At 55.4% G+C, this 24,053-nt stretch overlaps 1 protein-coding gene across 1 annotated transcript in view; it reads right to left on the bottom strand.

Moving 5' to 3' along the window:
• The window catches only part of CFAP74 (cilia and flagella associated protein 74), a 64,735-nt gene that overhangs the window by 39,965 nt on the left and 717 nt on the right, over positions 1 to 24,053 (bottom strand). The window contains exons 2-11 of the mRNA XM_031463836.2: positions 20,278 to 20,381; positions 8,821 to 8,906; positions 7,599 to 7,683; positions 7,365 to 7,505; positions 6,986 to 7,084; positions 5,954 to 6,058; positions 2,462 to 2,635; positions 1,810 to 1,920; positions 1,366 to 1,468; positions 910 to 1,067 (exon numbers count right to left, since the gene is read on the bottom strand). Coding sequence (XP_031319696.2) covers positions 910 to 1,067; positions 1,366 to 1,468; positions 1,810 to 1,920; positions 2,462 to 2,635; positions 5,954 to 6,058; positions 6,986 to 7,084; positions 7,365 to 7,505; positions 7,599 to 7,683; positions 8,821 to 8,887 — 1,043 coding nt within the window. The 5' untranslated portion in view covers positions 8,888 to 8,906; positions 20,278 to 20,381. The remainder of the gene's footprint in view (positions 1 to 909; positions 1,068 to 1,365; positions 1,469 to 1,809; positions 1,921 to 2,461; positions 2,636 to 5,953; positions 6,059 to 6,985; positions 7,085 to 7,364; positions 7,506 to 7,598; positions 7,684 to 8,820; positions 8,907 to 20,277; positions 20,382 to 24,053) is intronic.

Raw genomic sequence — 24,053 nt, 5'->3', positions numbered from 1 at the left:
GACCAGACCCTCTGGCCTGCCCAGCCCTAACAGTCCACCCGTACACCGTGAGCTGTCCTGTCTCCTTCTCCCGGCTCCCAGGCTGGATGCTGGGGGCGCTCAGCCAAGGCCATTCACTCACCCACTCACCTACCCACTCATTCACTCACTCATTCTCTCATTCATTCATTCCAGCAGCTCCCTGTTGGCACTGCCTCTGTGCCAGTCTGGGGGTGAGACTGGGGGACTCAGGTGGGCAGAGTTGCCCCAGACCCTGTGGGGTGCAGTGATGGCACAACTCTGGGGGTGACACTCAGGGCACCTCGACTCCCAGAGGAGAGAGATGCTGTCCCCAGTAACACGGCCAGGAGGCCACAGCTGGGCAGACGTAACAGTGACCACGAGCGGGGCGGGCGCTGGGAGTGGTAGCAGGGACAGGCCCTCCAGGACAACAAGAAAATGACAGAACCTCGTATGCAAGGCTGGGATGAGGCAGTAGTGGTGGAAACCCAAGCCCTGCATCTTGGGGAGACCCCATCTGTCAGGGCAGCGCAGCGTGGGAAGCTGTGTGTGGGGACGTGCAGGCTGAGGGGCGTCTCGGGTGATGGCGGGGGTGCAGCGTGCATTAGGGAGGTGGCACTGAGCACCAGTGGGGGAGACCAGAGGTGAGGCCGTGTATTAGGATGAGCCCAGGCTGCCCGCAGCCCCTGGGAGGGAGGAGGGAGGCCGGGGGTGGGGGCAGGTCCTGAGGGGCCAGACCCAGGGGCAGGGCCAGAAGGGGCTGAGGCCCAGGAGGGGTCCCCACCAGCCAGGGACTGGACATCAGGGTGAAAAGGGAGGGGCCTGGCAGGAATAGGGGGTCCCAGGGAGAGAAGCAGCCTCTCTGGTTGTGACGTGCACACCCCCACTGCCCCGGTAGCCGCCCCTCACTGGTTTTGGGCCTCCAGCTCCTGCTGCCGGCGTTGATGGCAAAGGTGCCTGAAAGCGTCCCCACCCTGGGCCAGAACTGCCTCCTTCTCCGCCTGGGCCCTCTGTTCAGCCAGCTCCGCCCTGGCCTGGCCCCACGCTTGAAATTTCCGGAGCGTTTCCTTGGGAATAGAGAACACTGAGGCCACAGCGCCCGATGTCACCTCCCCCAGGAGGGCCTCGCGAGCCCAGGTCCCTTGTCCCCGTCTTCCCACACCAGCTCCCTACTGCTTCCTGCTGACACTGGAGCCTGTCTGAGGGGCAGGGCTCAGCAGGACAGGGCAGGGCAGGGGAGCAGCATGTGCAAGCGGCCACTGCCTGGACGGGCAGGCTGGGCTCCTGGAGGCCTGCACTGGGGCCCTGCGGGTGTGTGGGGGGCCCGCCAGGAGGGTCCGCAGGGATGCGTGTGCGGGGCCCTACCCGGTTGGCAGTGATGCTGTTCTTCAGGGCCAGCACCGCGTCCATGCGCCTCTGCATGTGTTGGCGGGACTCCAGCTCGGCCTTCCACTCTCTCTCGCGGACCCTGGAAGGAGGTGCATGCTCACCAGGGGTCCCGGGCCAAGCAAGCAGACACAGAGCGGCGAGGAGCCCTGGGTGTGCTCTCACGCAACGCCAAGGGCAAGTGGAAAGCTGTGCTGTGCGTGAACCACAAAAAAAGTGGGAGACGTGCTTCTCCAGACTGGAGTCCCTTTCTGAAAGCAAACAGCGACCACCCAAAACTGAAAGCAGATTTATTTTTTTTGGATGATAAGGTGATGACTCAGTGATAAAATCAGAGAATTTCTGAACAAAGGCAAGAGCCCCGCTTTCTCAGGTTGGCCCCCAGGGGCGGACAGGGGGCCAGACTCGGGGCGAGAAGCCTACCTGCCCAGGGAGGCCTTCAGGAACCTCACCGCCTGCCGGCGGCTCCTCTGGGCGTCCTCCATCAGCTTCTGGTGCCTGAGCCCGAGCTCCTTCTGCAGGTGCGTGGACTTCCTGCAGGGACGCGGGGACGCGGGAACAGAAGCGCCTGAGCGCCCGCTCCCCGTCCTGTGCAGCCTGGGCTGCCGAGGGCGGGGAGGGGGCTAGGTAAGGAGGGTGTGCCTGGGGGAAGGGGGCATGTGTCTCCAGACTCGGATCCCACAGAAGCAGCAGAAAGATGAGGTGGGGTGGGAGTCGGGAGGACCTGGGTGGAGATGGGGTTGGAGAAAGGGGAGGGCAGGAGGTGTGCCTCTCGGGGTGGGGCTGCTGGGGCCGCTGGCTGTGGCACACCGGGGTCCCCCTGCCCTGCCCAGGGACCCAGCTGAGCAGGACCCCCTAGAAGAGGCTGCCCTGGGGCACCTGCAGTGACTGGGCTTCAGGGAGGACGGTCCACAGAGGAGCGGCCGGAGCGGGGAAGAGGGCAGGGCGTCCAGAGAAGTGGGGGGAAGGGTAGTGAGAGAGGGTGGCGTTAGCAGCTCTGACTGGGGCTCAGGAGGAACAGGCTCGGGTGGGACGGAGGGTATGGCAGGGCCGGGGCCTGAGGCCTGGTGCCTACCGGACCCGCAGCAGCCGGTTCCTCTCCACCTTCCCTGCGGCCTCCGCCTCCTTGCGCAGCTGCTCGGCTGCCCGCTTCTGAAGGAACCGCTCGGCGGCCACCGCCTCCTCTTGGGCTGACTTCCGAACACCCTCCAGCTGCCCCTCCCGGATTTCCATGTGCCACATGGCCCTCCTTGCAAACAAGAGACGCCTTGGTTTACCTCGGAAAAGGGGTTGGAGATCTGGGGCTGTGCCCTCTGCATGCATTCACTCCAGGGTTTGGGCCCCAAGTCTGACAACCACCATCGATGGGTCGGTCAGCTCTGCCAGGAGCCCTCCAGGCCTGCAGCTCCCTGCCCCGCGCTGTGTCCACACTGTCCTGCCCTCTGGGTTTGGGCTGGAGCCTGGGAGACGTGGCACCCGGCACAAGCTTCATGATTTGCTTGTTTTCTGTCTGTCTGTCTGTCTGTCTGTCGTTACTGCAGATGGAGTTTCCCTGAGGCAGGGATTTTTGCTGTTTTTCTCATGGGTGACCCCTAAACGCTCAGAGCAGTGTTCGGGACCGAGCAGGTGCCCAGCTACTGTTTGCTGAGTGAATAAACAAGGGACTCTGAATCACCAAGCCTCGAGCCTGGCACGCCAGCAGCACCAGGCAGACAGTGCGCTCGGCACCCCTGGAGGAGGTCCTTAGGGACAGTGGATGCCTGCTGTGCAGCCCTCCCTCCCTCAGCGCACACGTGGGGGCCTTGTGCATGTCCCTGCCACCTGGGGTGCCGGTGACCCTGGGTGAAGAAGGTTCTGTCCAGCACACAGACACCGGCAGCAACGCAGGGGCCCCGAGGGCAAGTCCTCCCTGAGAGCAGTTTCAGGAGAGCATCTGGTCGGTCACGCCACCAGAGGGCGGGCTGGGGGGGGTCAGCTCTGCGGACACTGAGGGCGTGGCAGCGGTGGGCCCCGGCTTGGAGAGAGTGGCCTAGCGGGGGTGGCAGGGGTCGGGGGGGCGCTGAGCAGCTGGCCTTCTCAGCTATGAGGACCCTTCATTCCTACGGGAGGCCGGTCTTGAGGAAGGACCAGCAATACTTCCACGATGATTGGACCACAAGGACAGGGGAGTCACTATGTTGGCCCAGAGGATACCGGTTAGGACGGGGAGCCACAGGGGACAAGTGTGTGGCCAGGAGGGCACCGATGGCGTGGGCGCCGGCCCTGGTGCGTCTCGTAACTGTTGTGCACGGCGCAGCAGCCAGGCCCGGGGAGTACAGCCTGCAGGCTCTGCACGCTTAACGCAAAGGGACAGAGGACAGAGAGGTTGCCTGGGGTCTGAGGATGGAGAATAGGCGTGAGGGACACATGCGTTTCCTTGCATGTAAGTTAGACATAGGTGACACGGATTAAAGACGAAGTAAACGCACCACCTGGCAGCAGCCACGCTCACGGGGGAAGGACGGGCGCCGGCCTGGGGGCTCAGGGCTGCAGGAGTGCGTCGGAGTGCGGGCAGCTGGGCAGGGGCCACAGATGGGCACTTGGAGGTATGGAGAGAGAGCTGGAAGTGTTTAGGAGAGAGGCAGGTTTCTGTCTGTCACAGGAGGGACGTCCAGGTCAGACAGGGGACGAGGTGGACTGCTGATTCTGTTGGAGCCAGAATTCCACTGTGAGTGCGTGGCTTCAGTGCAGACAGCACAGACGTGCATGCGCTTCCCGGGTGCCTGGGGGAGGGCCTGGAGCAGCAGGGGAGCACCCAGCACCCAGCACCCAGCTCTGTCCCCAGACACCGTTCTGCCCTGTGAGGAACCAGGCCTCCTTGGACAATTGCCTGGGTCCAGGGCTGGGGCGGACAATAAATGAGGGGGCCTGGACCGCGTCCTTATGCCAGGAAGTGCGGGGCGAGTCACAAGCACAGAGGAGCCAGCCTGAAAGAGGTCCCGCGGCCAAATCTGCGACGACTGGAGCGTCAGAATAAGTGACGACGGGAGAGACCGTGACCCACCGAATGAAACGGGAATGGGAGAGTCACACGGAAGCATAAACGAATGTGGAGAAGGGAAAGGTGCCCCTCACAGCAGCATGCTGACTCACACAGCTGGATGGGATGACGGAGCTAGAAAGGCGCACTTTGGCAACAGCCATCTTAACTGGTTCAAACACGAAACACCAGTAAATGCGAAAACCAGAGTGCGGAGAAGGAAGAGGATGGGGTCTTCCAGAGTCTTGCAGTTTGTACCACAAAGTACATGTTAGTTTCCGAGAGAAATGCATGACTCGGCGATGGAGAAAGTCTGCAGACATCCCTCATCCAAGAGGTCAGAGCCCCCACGGAACAGGGCCAGCGGGCATCGGGCGCCTCACCGCAAGGACACCAGGCAGGATGCGGCAGCACGTCGGGGGTGGACGCCAGACGACAAGCCCGAGGGGGCAGCACATGGGGCGACGTGAGGGACCTTTCCCGGCCCAGGATCTTCAAACTATCAAGGTCATGTGTGTCACGGTTGGGGGGGGGGCTGGGGGTCCTTCCAGCTGGACGCAGGACCACCCCACGACCCCCAAGTGGGGCCTCCTTGCTGTGAAGGTGTCACTGGGATGATGGGGCCAAGGGGACACAGGGGTTCTTCGTGCTATTTTGCAGCTCTTCTGTAAATCTGAAGTTGTTTCAAAATTTTAAAGTTTTTTTAAAAAAGTAAATGGAGGACGCAGTGATCGAGAAAGACAAGGCCACCAGGTCTTTGCTGCTCCGGAGCTGGTGGGGAAGGGACGCTGTCAGGACAAGGACCCCTCCTCCCCAGTTTACAGAGGGCGTCACAGCTTGGCCCACAGGACACAGGGGATCAGGGCAGACTGCATCACAAGAGGAACGGGCCAGAGACTGATTCCGGCCCCATGAGTCGCCGGGGGAGGCTCCCGGCACTCAACGCCCACTCCCAGCCCTGCGGGCGCCTCCTGCAAAGGGCCGGACACCCGTGTGGCCAGCGCCGCGGGCGAGCTGAGACTCGGGCCGGGGGCTCCGTCGGGGCAGAAGGGTGTGAGGCAGCTGTGTCGTCGGACCCCCAGCCCTGGTGGAAGCTCCCCGCCTGCTGGGTCTCCAGGGGCCTGGACGGCTGAACTTCCGGGAGTCGGGCCGGGATCTGCCCAGAGTCGGATTCTGTCCCTCATGCCTCTTCCTAAACCCTTAAGCCAGCTGGAGGCAGTCCTGACGTTTACAGCCCAAACCCTCTACCAGGAAGTACTTGACACAGGGCAGCGGTCTCGGGGGGGGGGGGGTGGAGGGAGGTGATTCTAGGAAAGGTGAGAAGCACTTTTTAAAACCACGCTGGTTGTTCGCAGAAGCACAGAGACCAGGAAAAAAGGGAAAAGAAGCTGACTGCATAGATCCTAAGAACTCAAACACCGAGAAAGAGAAAAACACTTAAAACGTGTGAAGTCCTGGTTACCATTCAGTTTTCAGGCAACTTGAAAGTCAAGTGCAAAACATATCCTTCATACTCAGACCCGTCCCGTGTGTGACCCCGGGACTTACTCGCTCTCCTGAAGCACGGCTGTGACTCTGGACTGCAGGTCTCTCTCCTTCTCCAGCTCCAAGCGCAGGCGTCGGGACGCTGCCTCCAGGCGGCCCACGGCTGCCCTGGGGAGAGCGGCGCTGAGATGAGGCCCCCAGGCCAGGGCTCCGGGCACCTTCGCCTGCCTTTTCATTTTTGAGAGGACTCTGTCTGGACGGGCCAGGGGGGAGGCAGGAGTGTGGTGTTGTCGAGGACAGGCTTCTCCTGGGCCCACCCTGGCTGGGCGGCTCAGAAGGTGCTGACCCTGCACCCCCCGGCTCCATGTTTACAAGTGGGGGGAGTCGGTCTCCTCACTGCCAGCCCTTCGGAGCTGCAGGCCCACCCAGGTTTGGCCCGGGAAGGACCCAGCACACCTGCTTCATGACTAGAAGCATCTGGGCGGCCAAGAAGCCGCCATGAGACCCTCTTGGCCGAGCCACTCTGCGCTGTCCCACATCACCTGTCTCTGCCCTCCTGGAGCCGCAGGTACCCTCCCCTCGTGCGGATGCACAGACGGACAGAGGTGGGGGGGGCGCAGGGCGGGCAGGGCAGAGAGGTGCACCGCCCCTGAGATCCCTGCCAGGGTGTTTGAGCCTGCAGGTCCAGGTCTCTCTGAGAATGGCCTTGAGTAACGCTGCCCAGGGGACTCGACCGTGCAGGCAGCTGACCTCTGTGCCACCCCGGTCCCTGAGCTGCCCTGCTGGCCTCTCCCGGCTCCCACCCCTGGGTGCTCTTTCCCCATTATTCAGGCCCCAGCCTGGGGGTCAGCTCCTCAGGGAGGCCTCCCCTGCCACCTGCTTCAAAGTGACCGCCCTCCAGACTCACGGCCACCCCGTGTGACCACCTGACTCTTCGTGTCCACTATGAATGTCTGCCCTGCCCGGGATGGAGGCTGGTCTGCTCGCTCGGCCGCTGAACACAGCAGGTGCTGAGTGCAGACCCTGATGTGGGAGGATGGAGCCCACTCTGCGGCCCACGCGGGCCCCAGGTCGCCCCCCACACCTACGACCTACATGTTGTTGGCCTCTCTCTCCGCGGCCACCTCGGCTGCCACGCTCTCCTGCTGCTTGGCCACGAGGTCCATCCTCTGGCGGCTGGCACGCAGCTCCCCTCTGAAAGGTGAAGCCAGAATCTGGATAAACGGTCCCCTGACACCCAGGCCCTCCGCCTCCCTCTCCCCAGGTGCCTCCCCGCTCCTCCAGCTGGGGAGGGGGCAGCGGGACGGGGTGGGGGCTCGGGGCCCGCAGACACACCCTCTCCTCCGGGGACCCCTCTCACACAACCGGGTACTTAGGAGGAAGGTTTCACGGCGCCTGCAACTGGTTTTCAGGTTCCAGCTTCTCTGCAGACGAGCGTGGAAAGCCCACCAGGCGGGGCCCCGGCGCTGCTCACCGTGTCCTCTGAATGAAGAGGACTTTCTCCTCCTGCAGCTTGTCCAGGCGGCTCAGGTCCTGCCGCCACTGTGCTGCCCGCACTCGGTCCGGGGCAGCCGGTCTCCGCCTCCTCCTGCCGGCTCCCTGCCCTTTGCCTGGACTGGTGGGAAAGGACGGCGGCTGCCATCGCGGGGCGACTCCCCCGCCCCGGGCAAGCAGCCCCCCCCCCCCCCGTCAGTCCCCCGTCCGTTACCTGGAGCTTCCGGGGCCAGCCCGGCCCGCGGCCTCCATGGAGGGCGACTCACCCACAAACTCCGGCTCTTCCAGTTCATCTGGTTCTAGAAACCAAGCAAGAGTTCCAGAGTCAGGCGCTCGAGCCTGAAGGTCCGGGAGAAGTCCCGCCAAGCTCCGCCTGGACGGGCAGCGAGGCCACGGTGTCTCCAAGCAGCGGTTCTCAAACCAGAGCCCAGGGAACCCTGGGGGAGTCCCTGAAAGTCTTTCAGGGGGTCTGTAAGGTCAAGACTGCCTTCACAGTAATAGCAAAGCATCATTTGTCTTTTTCAGCCCTTTTCACGAGCGCACCGCGGAGGTTTCCAGGGGCCTCACGACACGTGGAGCCCAGCTGCCTCCTCCCAGCCGGGCTCTTGCCGCTGCCTGCGACAGGCTCACTGTTCTGCTGTTGTAAGTAAACAGGTTTAAAAAAAGCCTTTCAGATTTAGTTTTTAACAGTGAACACTGAAAGATTAACCATCATAAACAAAAGCTTTTCGGGTTGTCAATAATTTTTAATGATGTAAAGGGTTCCCCGACAGGAAAAGGTGTGAGAGCCACTGTCTCAGAGAGTCCCCGCAGACTCCCAGCGAATCGTGGCAAAGCAAGCTGTCTGGCTTACGTCCACTCCTTCATTAAATCTCAGTAAAAATGAAAGGAAATTCTAAGAGGTGTCCGGCCACGGTCACGAGAGCAGGAGCGGGAAGGCGGCGGACAAGAGAAGGCAACCTGGAGCGAGGGGACCAGGCGTCGCCGGCGAGGGCACAGCCGACCGGCCACGGCGCCGGATGGGGGACCGAGATCAGTTTCCAGGCTGGACTGTCCAGCCTGGCGTCCCGCACTGGCCCGAATCAAGGCACGTCTTAGAGAAATTTCAGATCATCAGATTTTTTTTTAAAACTAAAAGCTTCCAGGAAAGGAAAACAAAAATAGGTTGCAATCAGAGGATAAAAACGGCATCAGATTTCTCAGCCGAGACGCTGGAAAGGAAGCCGCGGCCCTGCCGCCTTCCGAGTCTCAGCCAGCGGAGCTCTTTCCTCCAGTTAAAGGCAGAACAACACAAGCCACCTTTCTGAGAAAAGATGCGAGTTTAAAAGATTTAGTCTCCCCGGAAAAAGGAAGTTAAAGGGCAACGGTGAGGCACGGCATTTGCCTTCCTCGCTGCCGGAACGCGAGTTATCTGTGAAAAGACGCGTCTGCATTACCGTCTTCCACGAGGGGGGCGCCGTCCGAAAGCGTCTCCTCAGGCAGCAGGCTGGCGTCCTCTTCCATCCTGGCAGGCAGAAATCAGCTACAAAAAAATGCACAAGCTATAGATGAACGAGATCACGGATTAAAAAAACTAAGACATTAGACTTCATAAAAATTAACAATTCCTCTTCGAAAAAGACATTAAGAAAATGAAGAGATGAACCACAGCGCGAGAAAGTATTTGCAGCACACGTATCTGACGAAGGCTGTGCACCCGGGACATGACAGAGAAGCCCCGAATCCGCAGCAGGAAGTCCAAACTCCAACTGAAAAGGGCCGACAACTTTAGAGCAGACACGACAAAAGAAGACGTACGAAAGGCCACGGAGCTCCTGGAACTCTGTGCAGCGTCTTCGTTCTCAAGTGAAGCCACAGGACTGCTGCCTGTTCACGCCTCAGACCAAAACCACCGGACACTGGATCGTGACCCCCAGGGCTGTCACGTGCACTTACCTTGGGACCCGGAAACGCTACTTTGAGCTATTTGCTCATGAGAAACAAATATGTCCACAGAAAACTGGTGCAGGAATGTTCGTAGCCACCTTATTCATAACAGCCCCAAAGTGCAATCAGCCCAGATCTGTGTCATCACCAACGAGAGCCACAAACAGACTGCGGCACGTCCACACACAGGAACCACCCCCGGGAACCACATGGAAGGCTGAGGTCTGGCACACTCAGCACCGGGGAAGGGCCGCAGGATCGGCGTCAGGTGAGCACCAGCGGTGCCCCCGTGCAGTGGGGGAGGGCAGGGCAGGAGCCTGGGATTTGCAGGCAGTAACTGCTGTACAGAAAACAGACCAACAAGGTCCCGCTGCACAGCACGGGGAGCTGCACTCAGTGTCCTGTCATAAACCACAGTGGAAAAGAATGTGAAAAAGAACATATACCTGTATGTGTATGACTGAATCACCATGCTGTGCACAGAACCTAGCACAACACCTTACACCAACTCTATTTCAATCAAAAAGTCATGCAACCTGGTACAGACAGATGACGACAGAAACCAGATGGTGGGAATGGGGGTGGAGGTGGCCACAGGAGGATGGAAACGCTGCCTTGTCTCGGGTGGTGGTTACACAGGTGAACACAACCGTCGGACTCATCCAAACGTACGTTTAACCTGTGTGCGGGTTACAGCGCGTACGTTGCAGCGTGCTGTTACCTCAGCAGAACACATGCACGGTCGCAGCTCAGAACGGTTCTTAAGGAATGCCAGAGTCTTCACTGTGCTTTGATTATCCTTTCGGAGAAGCTGGCAGCTTGCCTGTGTAGAGCTTGGTATGCAATGTTCACATTAAACACCGGCACTATGTACAAGGTGATAAAATTGTAGATGAGTTTGTTTTCATTGCTTAATTTAGCAATTGCTTCCACGTAATTCTCTGAAAAATGTTTCTAAAGCCTAATGTTTCCTTGATAATTAATAAATCAATGTCACTAATTTATTTTTCAAATGCTGCAAAGAAACAGTTATGCACTGAAGTTCTGAGAGGTAAAATTTTAAGGCAGCTTGTAAAATACCAACAATGTTCCCACCACCTGAAAACACCTGCCAGCCCCCTAGCCTGTGAACGGCGGGGCACTCGGAAGACGCCCCGCGCCAGTGGGTTCCACGTGCTCGTCGCGTCACATGTGCAGCAGTGTAACTGACAGTCAGACAAGAGGTGGAACCTCACACACACAGCTCTGTTTAAAACGACCACATCAAACCGCACACAGCCTGGACATCTGGTTAAGGGCAGCAGGTCCAGGCAGGTGGCCTCTGATCCACCTCAAGCCCTCCCTTAAGCGACAGGGGAAGGGTTCTGTTTTTTTCAGTACGTGAGTCCACAGAGATGAACAAATGGAAGAAGAAACAGCGTGAACAAAGCAGAAGGCGGGGAGTGCAAGGATGAGCGGAGTGTCCCCGAAGCCCCACGTGCGTCACACAAGCTGGCGGGCTGGGACCCGGGCGCCCCTGACATGCAGGTGAAACACGATCAGACTGGGGTTTGCTAAAACATGCTTAAGAAGCAGCTGGAACCTGTTTTGGGAATTGCCTGGCCAGCGTGAAAATGACCTGAAATGCTGGGAAGAATGTATTTTAATTGTCTTAAGAACCTTGAAGAACTGACAATAAGAAATCATCAGGTTAAAACCTAAGTGAAGGCAACAATACGAATATGTAAGTGACCACCTTACCAAACTGGATTGAAAAACCAAACACAACACCAAAAAGCTAACTTTTTTCCATTTAAAAGAGAATTCTACAACAATAACGTACAGAAGCACTGCATTTTAAAAGTCAGAAAAAGACACACTATAGAAACTATAAATAGGAAGCTAGTGCAGTTGTCTAGAAACAGACAGAAATACTTCAGGGAAAAAGCAGGAGTGGCAGCGGAGGCCGCGTCGTGACCACGCGCTCAGTCGCCGGGAAGACACGGCAGCCTTGCACCCGGGAGTCAACGCGCAAAGTAGACGGAGCAAAGGCCGGCAGACCAGCGGGAAGGTCCGAGGCACAGACTTCAGCGGGAAAGGCTGGCCTGACTCTCTCGGGAACTGACGCAAAGCCAGACACCCTGAGTCATCGATGCCATACGTTCAAGCAGCACCATTAACAGCCTGAGCCCTGCAGGCGTACACAGAATATAAACAAGCACAGGGTTCTAAGCGCTCCCTTAAACCACACGCAGGATATTTAGAAAAATGATCTACTGGTCCCAAAGCAGGACTCGATACGTATCCAAGGACTAAACTCCCACACGTCTGATCTCTGACCAAATCAATCAGCCCGAATCAGAAACAGCGAGGACGCGGCTGGGGTGGCGGAGTAGGGAGGCCCTGAACTCGCCGCCCCCCACGGCGCCAAGGCCCTCACGATTCACAGAGCCAGACTGACGAGAAGGACCAGAAGCTTAGCAGGAAAGACCTTCTCCCACCGAAGACAGAGAAGGGGCCGCAACGAGACAGGTAGGAGGTTGAGACGTGGTGAAGTCAGGACCACACCTTGGGGGGCGACCCACAACTGCAGCACAAGCACAACTGCAGAAGCTCCCCCAGGAGCCAGGGGTCTGAGCCCCACTTCAGGCTCCCCTGTCTAGGGGTCCTGCGCTGGGAGGGTGAACCACCAGAACATCTGGCTTGAATGCCAGCACGGCTTACGTCCAGGAGACCCAGAGGGCCAGGGGAACAGAGGCTCCACTTCACAGCGCACACAGACTCCCCTGCTCCAGGGCCCACGGCAGCAGCAGTAACTTGAGAGCAGCCTGGGTCAGACCCACGTGCTGGTCAAGGGGAGCCTCCCGGAGACGCAGGAGGAGATTAGCGGTCACCCTGGGGACACAGACATGGGGGCAGACATTTTTGGGAGCTCATTCTGCCACGTGGACACTGGTGCTGGCGGGTGTCACTGTGGAGTCCTCCTCTACCAGTCAGTGCCGGGGCCCAGCCCCGCCCAGCAGCCTGTCGGCACCAGCACGGGGACGCCTCAGGCTGATCGGCAGCTGGGCAGGGGGCACAGTCCCACCCACCAGAAGGCCGGCTGCCTTAAGACCCCCAGAGCACACAGCAGCCCCAGGACCTGGCTCTGTCCACCTGAGGGCCCAGTGCCTGATCCTGTACACCAGTGGGCAGGCACCCCAGGAGCCCTGGGCCTCAGCTCTGCTCATCAGTGGACTTACACTGGTTCCTGGACCCCCAGCCCTGCAAGGGGAGACCCAAGGACCCAGCGTCGCCCACCCGCAGGTGGGCCCCAGCCAGCCCTGTTGTCCAGAGGGCAGGTGCCAGCCCAGGACCACCACAGCCCCACAGCTTGCTGCATAAGGACCCAGCCTGCCCACCAGCAGGTGGACACCAGGCCCCGGACACCCCTGTGCCCTGGCCCTGCCCACCAGCAGGCCAACACCAGCTCCAAGACACCTTGGACCCCTCAGCTAGCTGCCCTGGCCCCACTCACAAGCAGGCTGACACCAGTTTGGGAGGGACACCCCAGACCCTGCAGCCAACCATGTCAGGAACAAGCACCATCCACCAGTGGCCTGATGCTAGCTCCTGGACAACCAGGCCCTGCAGCCACCCACCCTGGAACCCAGCTTTGCCCACCAGTGGGCCAAAACTAGCCCTGGGACTATCCGGGCCTCTGCAACCAGGTGCCAAGTGACCCAGCCTCACCCACAAGTGACCAGAGCCTCCTCACAAGGCTGGGCCTGGCAACCAACCAGACCAGGGGGCTGCCACACCTACCAGATCACCCACATAGTCACCCACCACAACAGAAGGACCCACACAGCCACGCAGGGACACCCCTGGAGCATACAGCTCTGGTGACCACAGGGGAAGTGCTGGTGACGTAAAAGGACTCCTATAACAGGCCTCGTCTCCAAGCTTTGGAAGTGCAACCAACCTACCAAGTACATAGGAGTAAAAACAGCAAATTAGGCAAAATAAGACAACAGAGGAATAGGTTCCAAATGAGGCAACAAGATAAAACCCCAGGGAAGAACGAAGTGGAGGGGATATGCAACCTATTGGATAAAGAGTTCAAGGCTGTGGCTGTAAAGATGCTCAGAGGACCTGGGAGAAGACTGGGTGAGCACAGCGCAAGGCTACAAGAGTCTAACAGAGAAAACACAAAGAAGAAACAAACTGAGATGAGGAACTGAAATTAAAAAACACGCAAGAAGGAATCACCAGCAGATTTGTGACACAATGGAATGGGCCGGCGAACCAGGAGACAGAGGAGTGGACGTCAGTGAGAGTGAACAGAAAGAAGAATAAAAAGAAATGAGGACAGTTTAAGAGGCCTCTGTGACAACACCCAGCACACTAACATTCGCATTATGGGGTCCCAGAAGGAGAGGAGAGAGGGGCAAGGAACATCCCTGAAGACATAAAAGTTGAAAAACTCCCTAACCTGGGGGAGGAAACGGACATCCAGGTCCCGGAATCACATGAGTCCCAAATAGGATGAACCCAAAGAGAACCACACCACGACACACCGTAATTGAAACGGCAAAAATTAAAGCAAAGAGAGAATATTAAAAGGAGCAACGGGAAGGAAAGAAGTCACGCACAAAGGAACTCCCACAACACTGTCGGCCAAAGGGAGGGGCACGCTACCTTTAAACTGAGACAGGGGACGCCTGCGACCGGGACGCCTGCGACCAGGACACCCCGTCTGGCAAGGCTTCTGCTCTGATTCGACGGAGAAAGCAAAAGCAAATGCTGAGAGTTAAGCACTGCCAAACCAGCTTCGCAGAAACGTTAAAGGGACTTCTCTAAACAAAAAAGAAAAGGCCAAAACCAGAAACATGAAAACTACAAAAGGAAAAACCCCACTGCTAAAGGCAAACACACAGTACAGGCAGCAGGTCAGCCGCCCCTGAAGCCAGCGCGGCGGCTCCAAGGCGAGGCGGCGCGGCCACCCGTCTCCGTGGGAAGCAGTGCGGGACGCACAAGACAGAAGTGAAACGAGGGTTCAGAACCAGAAAACGTGGTGTTGGGGGGCAAAAATGCAGGGTGGCTGAAATGAGAGTGGGCATAGGAGATCGGCACAGATACATCCACGGCCGTACGTAAACCTCACAGTAACCACAAACCAAACCTCCGTAATAGGCACACACACAAAAGAACAAGGAGTCCAATCGCAACCCTAGAGACAGTCCTCAGATCACAAGCGGAGAGAGCAGAGGAAGAAAGGAGCAGAAAAGGAACGACGAAGCAGCCGCCAGACAATTAACACGGCAAAAGCACATATCTGTGAATAATTACTTTAAAAGCAAACGGACTGAATGCTCCAGTCAAAACACACAGGGTCCAAGTGGCTCCAAAAGCAAGGCCTGAACGTGTGCTGCCTGCGAGAGACTCGCACTAGATCTGAAGACAGACACAGACTGCAAGTGAGGGGATGCAAAAAGGTGCTCCGCGCACACGGAGATCAAAAGAAGCTGGGGTAGCAATGCTTACATCGGACAAAATGGACTTTAAAACAAAGACTGTGACAGGAGATAAAAAAGAACATCATGTAATCAATCCAAGAAGAAGATATAACAGTTGTAAACGCACAGGCCCGGCATAGGAGCACCCAGAGCATGAGCCAGCATCCCAGACGTAAAGGGGACACGGGCAGCAGCGCTCGCAGCGGGACCTCAGCCCCCACGCAAGTCAGTGGACAGACCACCCAGACAGAAAAGCAGCAAGGAAGCACGCTGGACCAAGGGAACTTAGTAGATCCATACAGAGCATTTCGTCCAAACCCAGCACAATACACATCCTCTTCCAGTGCACATGCAACAGTGTCCAGGACAGACCACATTCTAGGCCACAAACCGAGTCTCAGTAAATTTAAGGAAGTTGAAATCATATCAGGTACCTTTTGTGACCACAGTGCTATGAGACTAGAAATTAACTACAAGGAAAAGTAACTGCAAAATATGCTACTAAACAACCAATGAATCACTGAAGAAGTCCAAGAAAAATTTTAAAAATACCTGGAGATAAATGGAAATGAAAAGCAAATGATCCACCGTCTCTGGGACGCAGCAAAGCAGTTCTAAAAGGGATGATTATGGCGACACAGCCCTGCCTGAGGAAACGTCTCGGACACACACCCTGACCTCACACCTAAAGCGAGAGAGAGAGAAGAGCAAACAAAACCCACAGCGAGCGGAAGGAAAGAGATCATAAAGATCAGAGCAGAAACAAATGAAACAGAGGCCGAAAAGAGCAGAAAAGGTCAACGAAACTAAGAGCAGGCTCTTTGAAGAGAGAAGCAAAATCGATGGGCCTTTGGCCAGACTCACCAAGAAAAGGAGAAGACGGCCCAAATCTAGAAAAGCAGATGCGAAAATAAGTTACAGCTGACACCACAGAAGCACAAAGGACCCTAAGAGATTAACTGAGACAATTAATTTAAAAAACCTACCAATAAACAGAAGTCCAGGGCCAGACGGCTTGAGAGGTGACTTCTGCCAAACATTTAGAGAGGACTTTGCACCTACCCTTCTCAAGCTATCCCCAAAACTTGCAGAGCAAGGAGCACTTCCAAACCCATCCCACGAGGTCAGCACCACCGATACCAAAGCCAGACTGAGACATGACAAAAAAGAAAATGACACACCAGTATTGCTGACGGACAGAGATGCAGAAATCCTCAACAAAATATCAGCAAACTGAACCCAACAGCACATTGAAAGGCTCATACACCGTGATCCAGGGGGGTTTACCCCAGCCATCCAAGGATGTTTCAATATCTGTAAATCAACCAAAGCGAGACACACAGCCATGCAACAGAATAGAGAGCCCGGAAATAAACCTACACGTGTGTGGGTTATAACCCGAAATAAAGGAGGCAGGAAGTACGGCAGGGAAAAGGCAGCCTGTGCAGTGAGCGCTGGGCGTTGGGAAAGCTGGACAGCTTACCTGCAGAAGAGTCAGACTGGACTACTCTCTTACAGCATGCCCTAAGACAAACTCAAAGTAAGTTAAAGACTTAAACGTAAGACCTGAAATGATAGAACTTCTCGAAGGAAACAGAGGTAGTAAACTCTTTGACATGTCTCGGTAATATTTTTTTGATTCGTCTCCAAAAGCAAGGGAAACAAAAGCAAAAACAAATAAATGGGCCGACATCAAACTGAAACGCTTGGGCGCAGAGAAGGAAACAACAAAACGAACAGGCCGCCGACTGAATGCGAGAAGGTATTTGCAAACAGTACATCCGATGAGGGGTTAATACCCCAGATACATAGAACTCTTACAGCTCAATATTCAAAACCTGAACAACCCAGTTAAAAAGTGGGCAGAGGGTCTGAACAGATATTTTCCAAAGAAGACACACAGACAGCCAGCAGGCACGTGGAAAGATGCTCAACATCCCTGGTCAGAGAAATGCAAGTCAAAGCCACAAGGAAACACCACCTCACACCTGTCAGAACGGCCATCACCAAAAAGGCCACAGATAAACGCTGGTGAGGATGTGGAAGGAAGGGAGCCCTCGGGCACTGCTGGTGGGGATGTGAACGGGTGCAGCCGCTGTGGAAAATAGTACGGAGGTTCCTCAAAAAAGTAAAAAGAGGACTATCATATGATCCAGCAATTCCACTCCTGGGCATATATCCAAAGAAAATGCAAAACCATTTGAAAAGATATTTGTACCCCTACGTTCACTGCAGCATTATTCACAACAGTTAAGATATGGAAGCAACCTAAGTGCCCATCAACAGACGACTGGATAAAGAAGATGCAGTGTACACATAATGGAATACTACTCAGCCATAAAAAAGAATGAAATCTCGTCACTGGCAAAAATATGGATGGACCTAGAGGGTCTCATGCTAAGTAAAGTAAGTCAGACAGAGAAATGCTATGTGATTTCTCTTCTATGTAGAATCGAAAAAACAAAACAAATGAGCAAACAAAATAAAACAGAAACAGAGTCATAGATGCAGAGAACAAACACGTGGCTGCCTGGGGTCGGGGGAGCAAAGCAGAGGGTGAGAGGCACTGACAGGTGCAAACCTCCAGGTGCAGAGTAAACGAGGCCCCGGCCCGAGACGTGCAGTGGCTCCGTGATCTCCCTGTGCGGTGCTGTGTCCTAACCGGACTCTCCGTGGTGGTCACTTTGAAATGCACAGAAGTGTGGAATTACTCCGTTGTACAACAGGAGCTAACCTGGGACTTCAAGTCAGTCACACTCCACAAACAAGTTCACAGAAAGAGGTCACACTGGGGTTATGGGGGGGGAGTTGGATAAAGGCAGTCAGAAGGCACAGGCTCCCAGCTGCCACAACGTGGGGAACGTGGCTAATCCTGCTCTGAGCTGTAGACGGAAGCCATTAAGAGTAGATCCTAAGAGTTCTCATCACAAGAACCAGTGTTTCCTGTTCCTTTAATTTTGTGTCCGTATGAGATGCTGAATGTTCGTTAAATTTATAGTGATCGTTTCCTGATGTTCGTAGGTCAGATCATCGCGCTGTGCACCTTAAGGCTGTACGGTGCTGTACGGCAATGCTACCTCAACAGAACCGGAAGGGAAAATAGAGAACTACAAGTTCATCTTATTTTTGTAAAGAACTCACTTCTAAGCAACCTATATGGATCAAAGGAAAAATCATAGTGGAAATTAGAAAATGTTTTGAACTGAGTTACACTGAAAACATCATGTAACAAACTGAGTGCAGCCAAGTTAGCACAGAGCAAACCTGTGAACCTAAAGGAGGAGACAGACTAGAACCTAAGGTGCTGAGCACCCAATTCAAGGAGCTGTGAAAAGAGCTCCAGTATAAACCCAAAGGTAGTAGACGGAAGAAAATTAGATTAGAAATTAATGCAAAGAGCAAACACGTGACAGAGGTGTTCCTCAAAGCCAACAGTCTGTCCTTTTAAAAGATTTATACAATCAACGAACCTCTAATGAAGCTGGTAAACGAAAAGAGAAGGAGCCGATCACCCCGTCGGAGCAAAGGGCCTGTAACTGCGGACACTGCAGATGCCAGGTGTTTCGAAGATGTGCGAGCAGCCTTACAGCAATGCATTCAGAAGTCTAGACAATGGACAAATCATTAGAAAAATATTATAACCAAAGCTGCTTCTAGAACAAACAGTAATGGGGAGGGTGCAGCTCGGCAGCAGAGCACACGCTCAGCACGCACAAGGTCCTGAGTTCAACCCCCGGCACGTCCAGTAAAATAAATCACCCTAACTATCTCCCACCTCAAAAAAACTGCAAAGAACAAAAAATAGAAAACTTGAAAATTCCCATAGGCACAAAGGAAATCCATTCAACGGTCAAATACGTTCCCACCCAGAAACTCTAGGCTCCGAGGCCCCCTTTCACACACATCCTTCCAGGGGGAGACACCGAAGGTCCACTCCCCGGCGCAGATTGTGGGCTCGGTGGCGTCTGTTACCAGAGCCTGATGGCGAAAACAGACAAAGGGAGCTCCAGCCCAGCCTCACCCTCAGCACAGACACGAAACCCGAGGTGAAGCGCGGCGGCCAGCCCGGCGGCACGCGGACGGGACGCCCCCTCGCGCCGGAGGCCGGCTCCGCTCACAAGGGAGCAGGCCGCAGGGAGTGGCCCCCTCAGCCCAGCTGACGCAGGACAGGCGCTGCTGAAGTTCAGCATCCTGCCTGCGCTTTGCAAAGACTCGGCAGACTTGCACTAGAAGTGAGGTTGTTTCCGGCGTATGACCACCTTTACGTAATTCCTGAGTACACCAGACACTGACGTGGATCGAGGAGACACCCAGGTTCTCAGGGCAGCTGCTTTCCACTCACTGCTAGAAAGTCCAGTTTGCTTCAGAATGTTCCAACAGGCCAGGTAAGGTCTCCCGTGTTATTATGACAAGTTTCCAACTCACAGGGCACCTGGAAGGGTGTCTGGGCCTCTCAGCAGGTAGAGACTCCGCTGTCCTGATAGACCTGCCCACGCGCCAGCGCCTCCTGGAATCCCCTGGAGATGTGGGCCCCCGGGCAACAGAATGCTCCGTTCCTCTGCTGGTTTGAGGGCGCAGGTCTAGGGTGGACACTGCCGGACACCTGCAAACTGTCCGGGCTTATCTTCCAAAGGGGCGCCCGGGTCACTTTGCCCGCCCTCAGCCCACCTCTCCTCTCCGCAGGTCAGGCTGTTGGGAGTCCGAGCGGACTCGGGCACCACGATCCCAGGGCCACGGCCTCCCCCAGCCGCAGAGGGCAGAGGCCGCACGCCACCGCAGTCCTCTGGCACGTCGCGCTCAGTCGTAAACACTGGAGGGGTTGCCTTTAAGAGGGAGAAAAAAACAGGGGTGCTGTCTGAAGCCACCGCCACTCCGCGTCCCCGGGGTCGCCCGACCAGAACAACCAGGAAGGCAGAGAGGACACTGCGAACTCATCTACAAACAGGAACAGACTTGCTGGCAGAGTTCACCATCTTATGGTTACCAGTGGGCAAAGGGAGTGGGAAGGGATAAAACTGGGAGTTCGCGATTTGCAAATATTAACCACTACATACAAAAATAGAGAAAAAACCAAATTTCTTCTGTAGAGCACAGGGAACCATATTCAATATCTTGCAATAACCTTTAATGAAAAAGAACGTGAAAATGAATTTATGTTTGTGTATCATGACCGGGACAGTGTGCTGTGCAGCAGAAGTTGACATATTGTAATTGACTGTACCTCAACTAAAAAAAGAATATTAAAAAAAGAAAAAAAACAAGAAAAATGAAAGAAAAGACGTGAGGATGGAAGGGGAAGACAGTCGTCATTTTCATATTAACATGACTGCACATGCAGAGAATACAGATTAGAAGGTAAATTGTTACTATTATTGAGACAATTTAGTAATATTACTACATATAAATTCAATAGTGAAAATCAGTGATTCTCTCATTTATCAGGACAAACATGAGACGATAAGATTTGGAAAACTTATCTCTTACAATTACCTCAGCGAGTCGGAGGTCCCGGGGAATGCACACAGCAAAGCACCTACGGGACCCCTGCCTGACGGGAGATTGCGGGAGCCCTGCTCGGTGACAGCACACGGGACCTAAATAAAAAGGAAACGCAGGAGATGAACCAGGTTCTTCAACCACTGGATGTCACTGGGGAAAAAGGGAGGGGGAAGGACAGTCTTAAATTTTAAAGCCTTAAGAGACAAGTCAACCACGTGCGAGGAAGAGGAGGGGAGGTCCTTGTCTGGATCCGGGGTCACGCAAGAGACTGTAAAAGGCACTTTTGAGATAATATGGGAAAGTGAACACCACCTGGTGTTAGGTTTTATTACAAAATTAATGTTAATTTTGTTGGGGTTGCTGGCAGTTTCGTGGTTCTGCTGAAAACAAGGCGCTACTTGTTAGAACTGTACACTACAGTGTTCACAGGTGAAATGTGACACCTGGGTTTTCTCCAAAACGCATCAGCCGAGAACTAGAAGGAGATAGCGAGGGGGTGGCGGGTGCCTGTGCGTCCGTCTGACCATTTCCCTACTTTCGTGAGTTTGAAATTGTCCATAATAAAAGTCCAAAAAAGGAATAAAGCCAATATAAGTAAATAAATGGAGAGGTGCATGTTTAAGTACTGGAGACTCCATGTTGCCAAGATGCCACTTCTCTCCAAATTGCTCCAAAGATTCACTAAAGCCCCCACCAAAATCTGACAGGGCTGTGCGTGTGTGTGTGTGCATGTGTGTGTGCGTGTGCACGTGTGCCAGCACTGGGCAAGGAACACACATCTCCATCATCATGCCAAGAGGTGGGGCACCCGCCCAGGAAGTCAGTCCCACGAGGACAAAAGACTCACAAGTGAGGACAAAACTCTACTGCAGAGAAGGGGGCACCATGACGTCAGGGTTTCTGAAATGAGACACCAAGACCATGAAGCCCCAAGCGGAGAAGCTGGCAGTCACATACATTTAAACCGAAAACTGTCATTCAGGGGAACCCTAAGGAGAGTTAAAGAAAAGCTACAAATTAGAAGATAAATGTAACGCATTTCCCAAAATGTTTCCCAAATTTCCTAAGATCACCTTCCAGACACATAAGGAATGCCCACAAACCAATAAAGAAGATGGACAGCCCGACAGCCACCTGGTGGGACTCGAGCTGGCTGGTCACCGTCAAGGACGGTCCGTGTCCAGTGAGCAGGGCCGCCACACGTCCCCTGTCAGCACGCCCTGACTCGGGCCTGTTTTCCTGGCGTTATCAACAGTGTTCCCTTTAACTTTTAACAGGGTCCTGGTTGCATGGTGAACTATCTCTTGGTAATAAACCCAAAAAAGTTGCCCAGCCTCATTTGTAATTAGGGAAATGCATGTCCGCCACAATAAACCGGTATCACTCAGGCGTCGCACGGTGACACAAGTCTGACCCCCCGAGTGCAGGCGGGCCATGATGCAGCAGAGTCGGCCGGCCACACACCAAGGGCAGGAGAGGAGACCGGGGCAGGGTTGTGAAGAGGGTTTGGCATCTCCTAGCAAAGTCAGAGCCGCACGCGCCCCGGACCAGCATCCTGCTGCTGCCGCAGGAATTACCAGGACTCGGTGACTTCGTGCAAGGTTACTGTCTCACAATTCTGGAGGTCAGAGGTCTGAAGTGAGTCTTGCTGGGGGTCAGCAGGGCTGTGCCCCTCTCTGGGGCCTCTGGGGGGGGGGGGGAATCTGTTTTCCTGCCGTTTCCAGGTTCCAGAGGCCCCATCCTGCCAACTTCACAGCCAGGCACGTCCGGGGCCTTCCTGGTGCCTCCCTCTTCCGCGGCTGCACTGGGCCCGGAGAACCCAGGGGACCCTCCCCGTCTTAGAGTCGGCTGGTTGAGCACCTACATCCCCCGCTGCCTGGAACCCACACTCACAGGTGTGTCCCAGGTGTCAGGACACAGACGTCCCTGGGGCTGCGGTTCCGTCTACCGCACCCTCTGACTCTGCAGCTGCTCCCCTAGGTGTTTACCCGACAGGAACCCTCAGGTGCTGGACACGAGTCCTGGCACCACCGGAACCGTGCATCACAAACAGGGTCTCCGAACCACGCAACGTGCCGCCTCTGCGCCCGGCAGGCCAGCGACCTGCAGCCGAGGTCCAGCTCCACCTGGGGGAGGGAAGACGCTGCCCCGGGCCTCTCCCCAGCCCTGGTGGTTCCCTGGCTCATGGCAGCACGACTCTAGTCCATGTGACATCCTCTCTGTGTCTGTGTCCAAATCCCCCCCCACCCATATAAAGACCCCTGTGTGCTGGATCGGGGCCCACTACCCTCCGTGCGACGTCTTCTTAACTAACTGCATCTCCAGTGACCCAGCTTCCAGATGAGGTCACGTTCTGCCATGCTGGGGGCTAGGACTTCAATGTACCCTTTTTTTTGAGGAGACACAACTGAGCTCCTAACACACAAACACCAGGAGCTGCAAGGGGATCTGACTGAGGGGAAGGGTGTAGCTCAGGGCAGGCACGTGCCGAGCATACACGAGGCCTGGGTTCAACGCCCAGCACCTCCATTAAAATAAATAGTAAATAAATAAAGAAACCTAATGACCTCCCCCAATCCCAGAAAAAGAAGACCTCACAGAGCACTGCTCATAACAGCAGAAAGTCAGGGATCAGCCCTCGGCCTCCGCAGCAGGAGGCCGTGACTCTGGCTGCAGGCTCTGAGCGCTGACGCGGACCAATGAGCCACTCCTGCTCTGGGCAGCCAGGGGAGTGGCGCAAACACAGCCGCGGGGGGGGGGGGGGGGGAGATGGACGCACGCACACAGCTCTTCTTCCCCTTTCCGCCCTAGGAGGGCAGGGGAACCCGGGTTCACGCCGTGGCCCAGACGGGATGTCCGAGCCCGAGTAGGAGGGAGGCAGTCCCACGTCGGGCATCGGGGCCCAGGCAGCGTGGGGTGGTGTCCACGGCGAGGCCAGCAGCTCAAGCCTGGGAGGGACGACAGAGCTGCACAGCTTCAAAGCACCTCCCAACCAAACCCTTGTCAGCCACAAAGGGAAACTTGACTTCCCCGTGGAGACGCCGGCAGACACCACTGTGATCACGTGATCAAAGCAAGTATCGTTGGTAATGGGTGAGAAGGGCCACTGTGAGCCACCTGGAGGATGTGAGGAGCCGAGTGACACACAGCGTCACTCCTGGGACTTTCCTGACAAAGATGTAGTAACCTGGTCATGAGGAGACACCAGACACACCCAAACGGATGGGGCTCCCTGCAAAGTAACTGGCCTGTGACTTTCAAAGGTGAGCGGGTCACAAAGGCCAGGAAAGCCTGAGGAATGTTCTGGACCGAGGGAGACTAAAGAAATACGACAACTCAGTGCAGTGTGGGACCCCAGCCTGGGTCATTTTGTTTCTCTGCCTTTGTGGGGTCACCTGGCCAAACAGGCTGCATGGAGCCTGAGCCTTAGACCTCGAGGCCCATCTGTGTTACTGTCCTGATGCTGACGGCCGTGCTGTGGTGCTGCTGGAGAACGGCCCGGGTGTGGGGAGCACACTCGGAAGTATTTGGAGGTGACAGGCCACCACGTAGGTAACCTATTCTCAAATGCTCCAGAAGTTTTTTATGCTGAACTTGCAATTTTTATGTAAATTTGGGATTATTTCAAAAATTAAAAAAAGAACATAGTATTATTCCTACATAAGGGTTAAAACCAGATGAAGCATATTGTTTCAAAGTGGTAAAACTAAAGAGAACCAAGGAAATTAGAATCACAAAAGTTAGCCTTTGGTCACGGGGAGGGGTCT

This window comes from Camelus dromedarius, chromosome 14 (assembly GCF_036321535.1).
Source record: "Camelus dromedarius isolate mCamDro1 chromosome 14, mCamDro1.pat, whole genome shotgun sequence".
In the NCBI taxonomy this organism is placed as follows: Eukaryota; Metazoa; Chordata; class Mammalia; order Artiodactyla; family Camelidae; genus Camelus; species Camelus dromedarius.
Note: the sequence above shows the minus strand (reverse complement) of the source record. Positions and strands in the feature narration are given on the sequence as shown.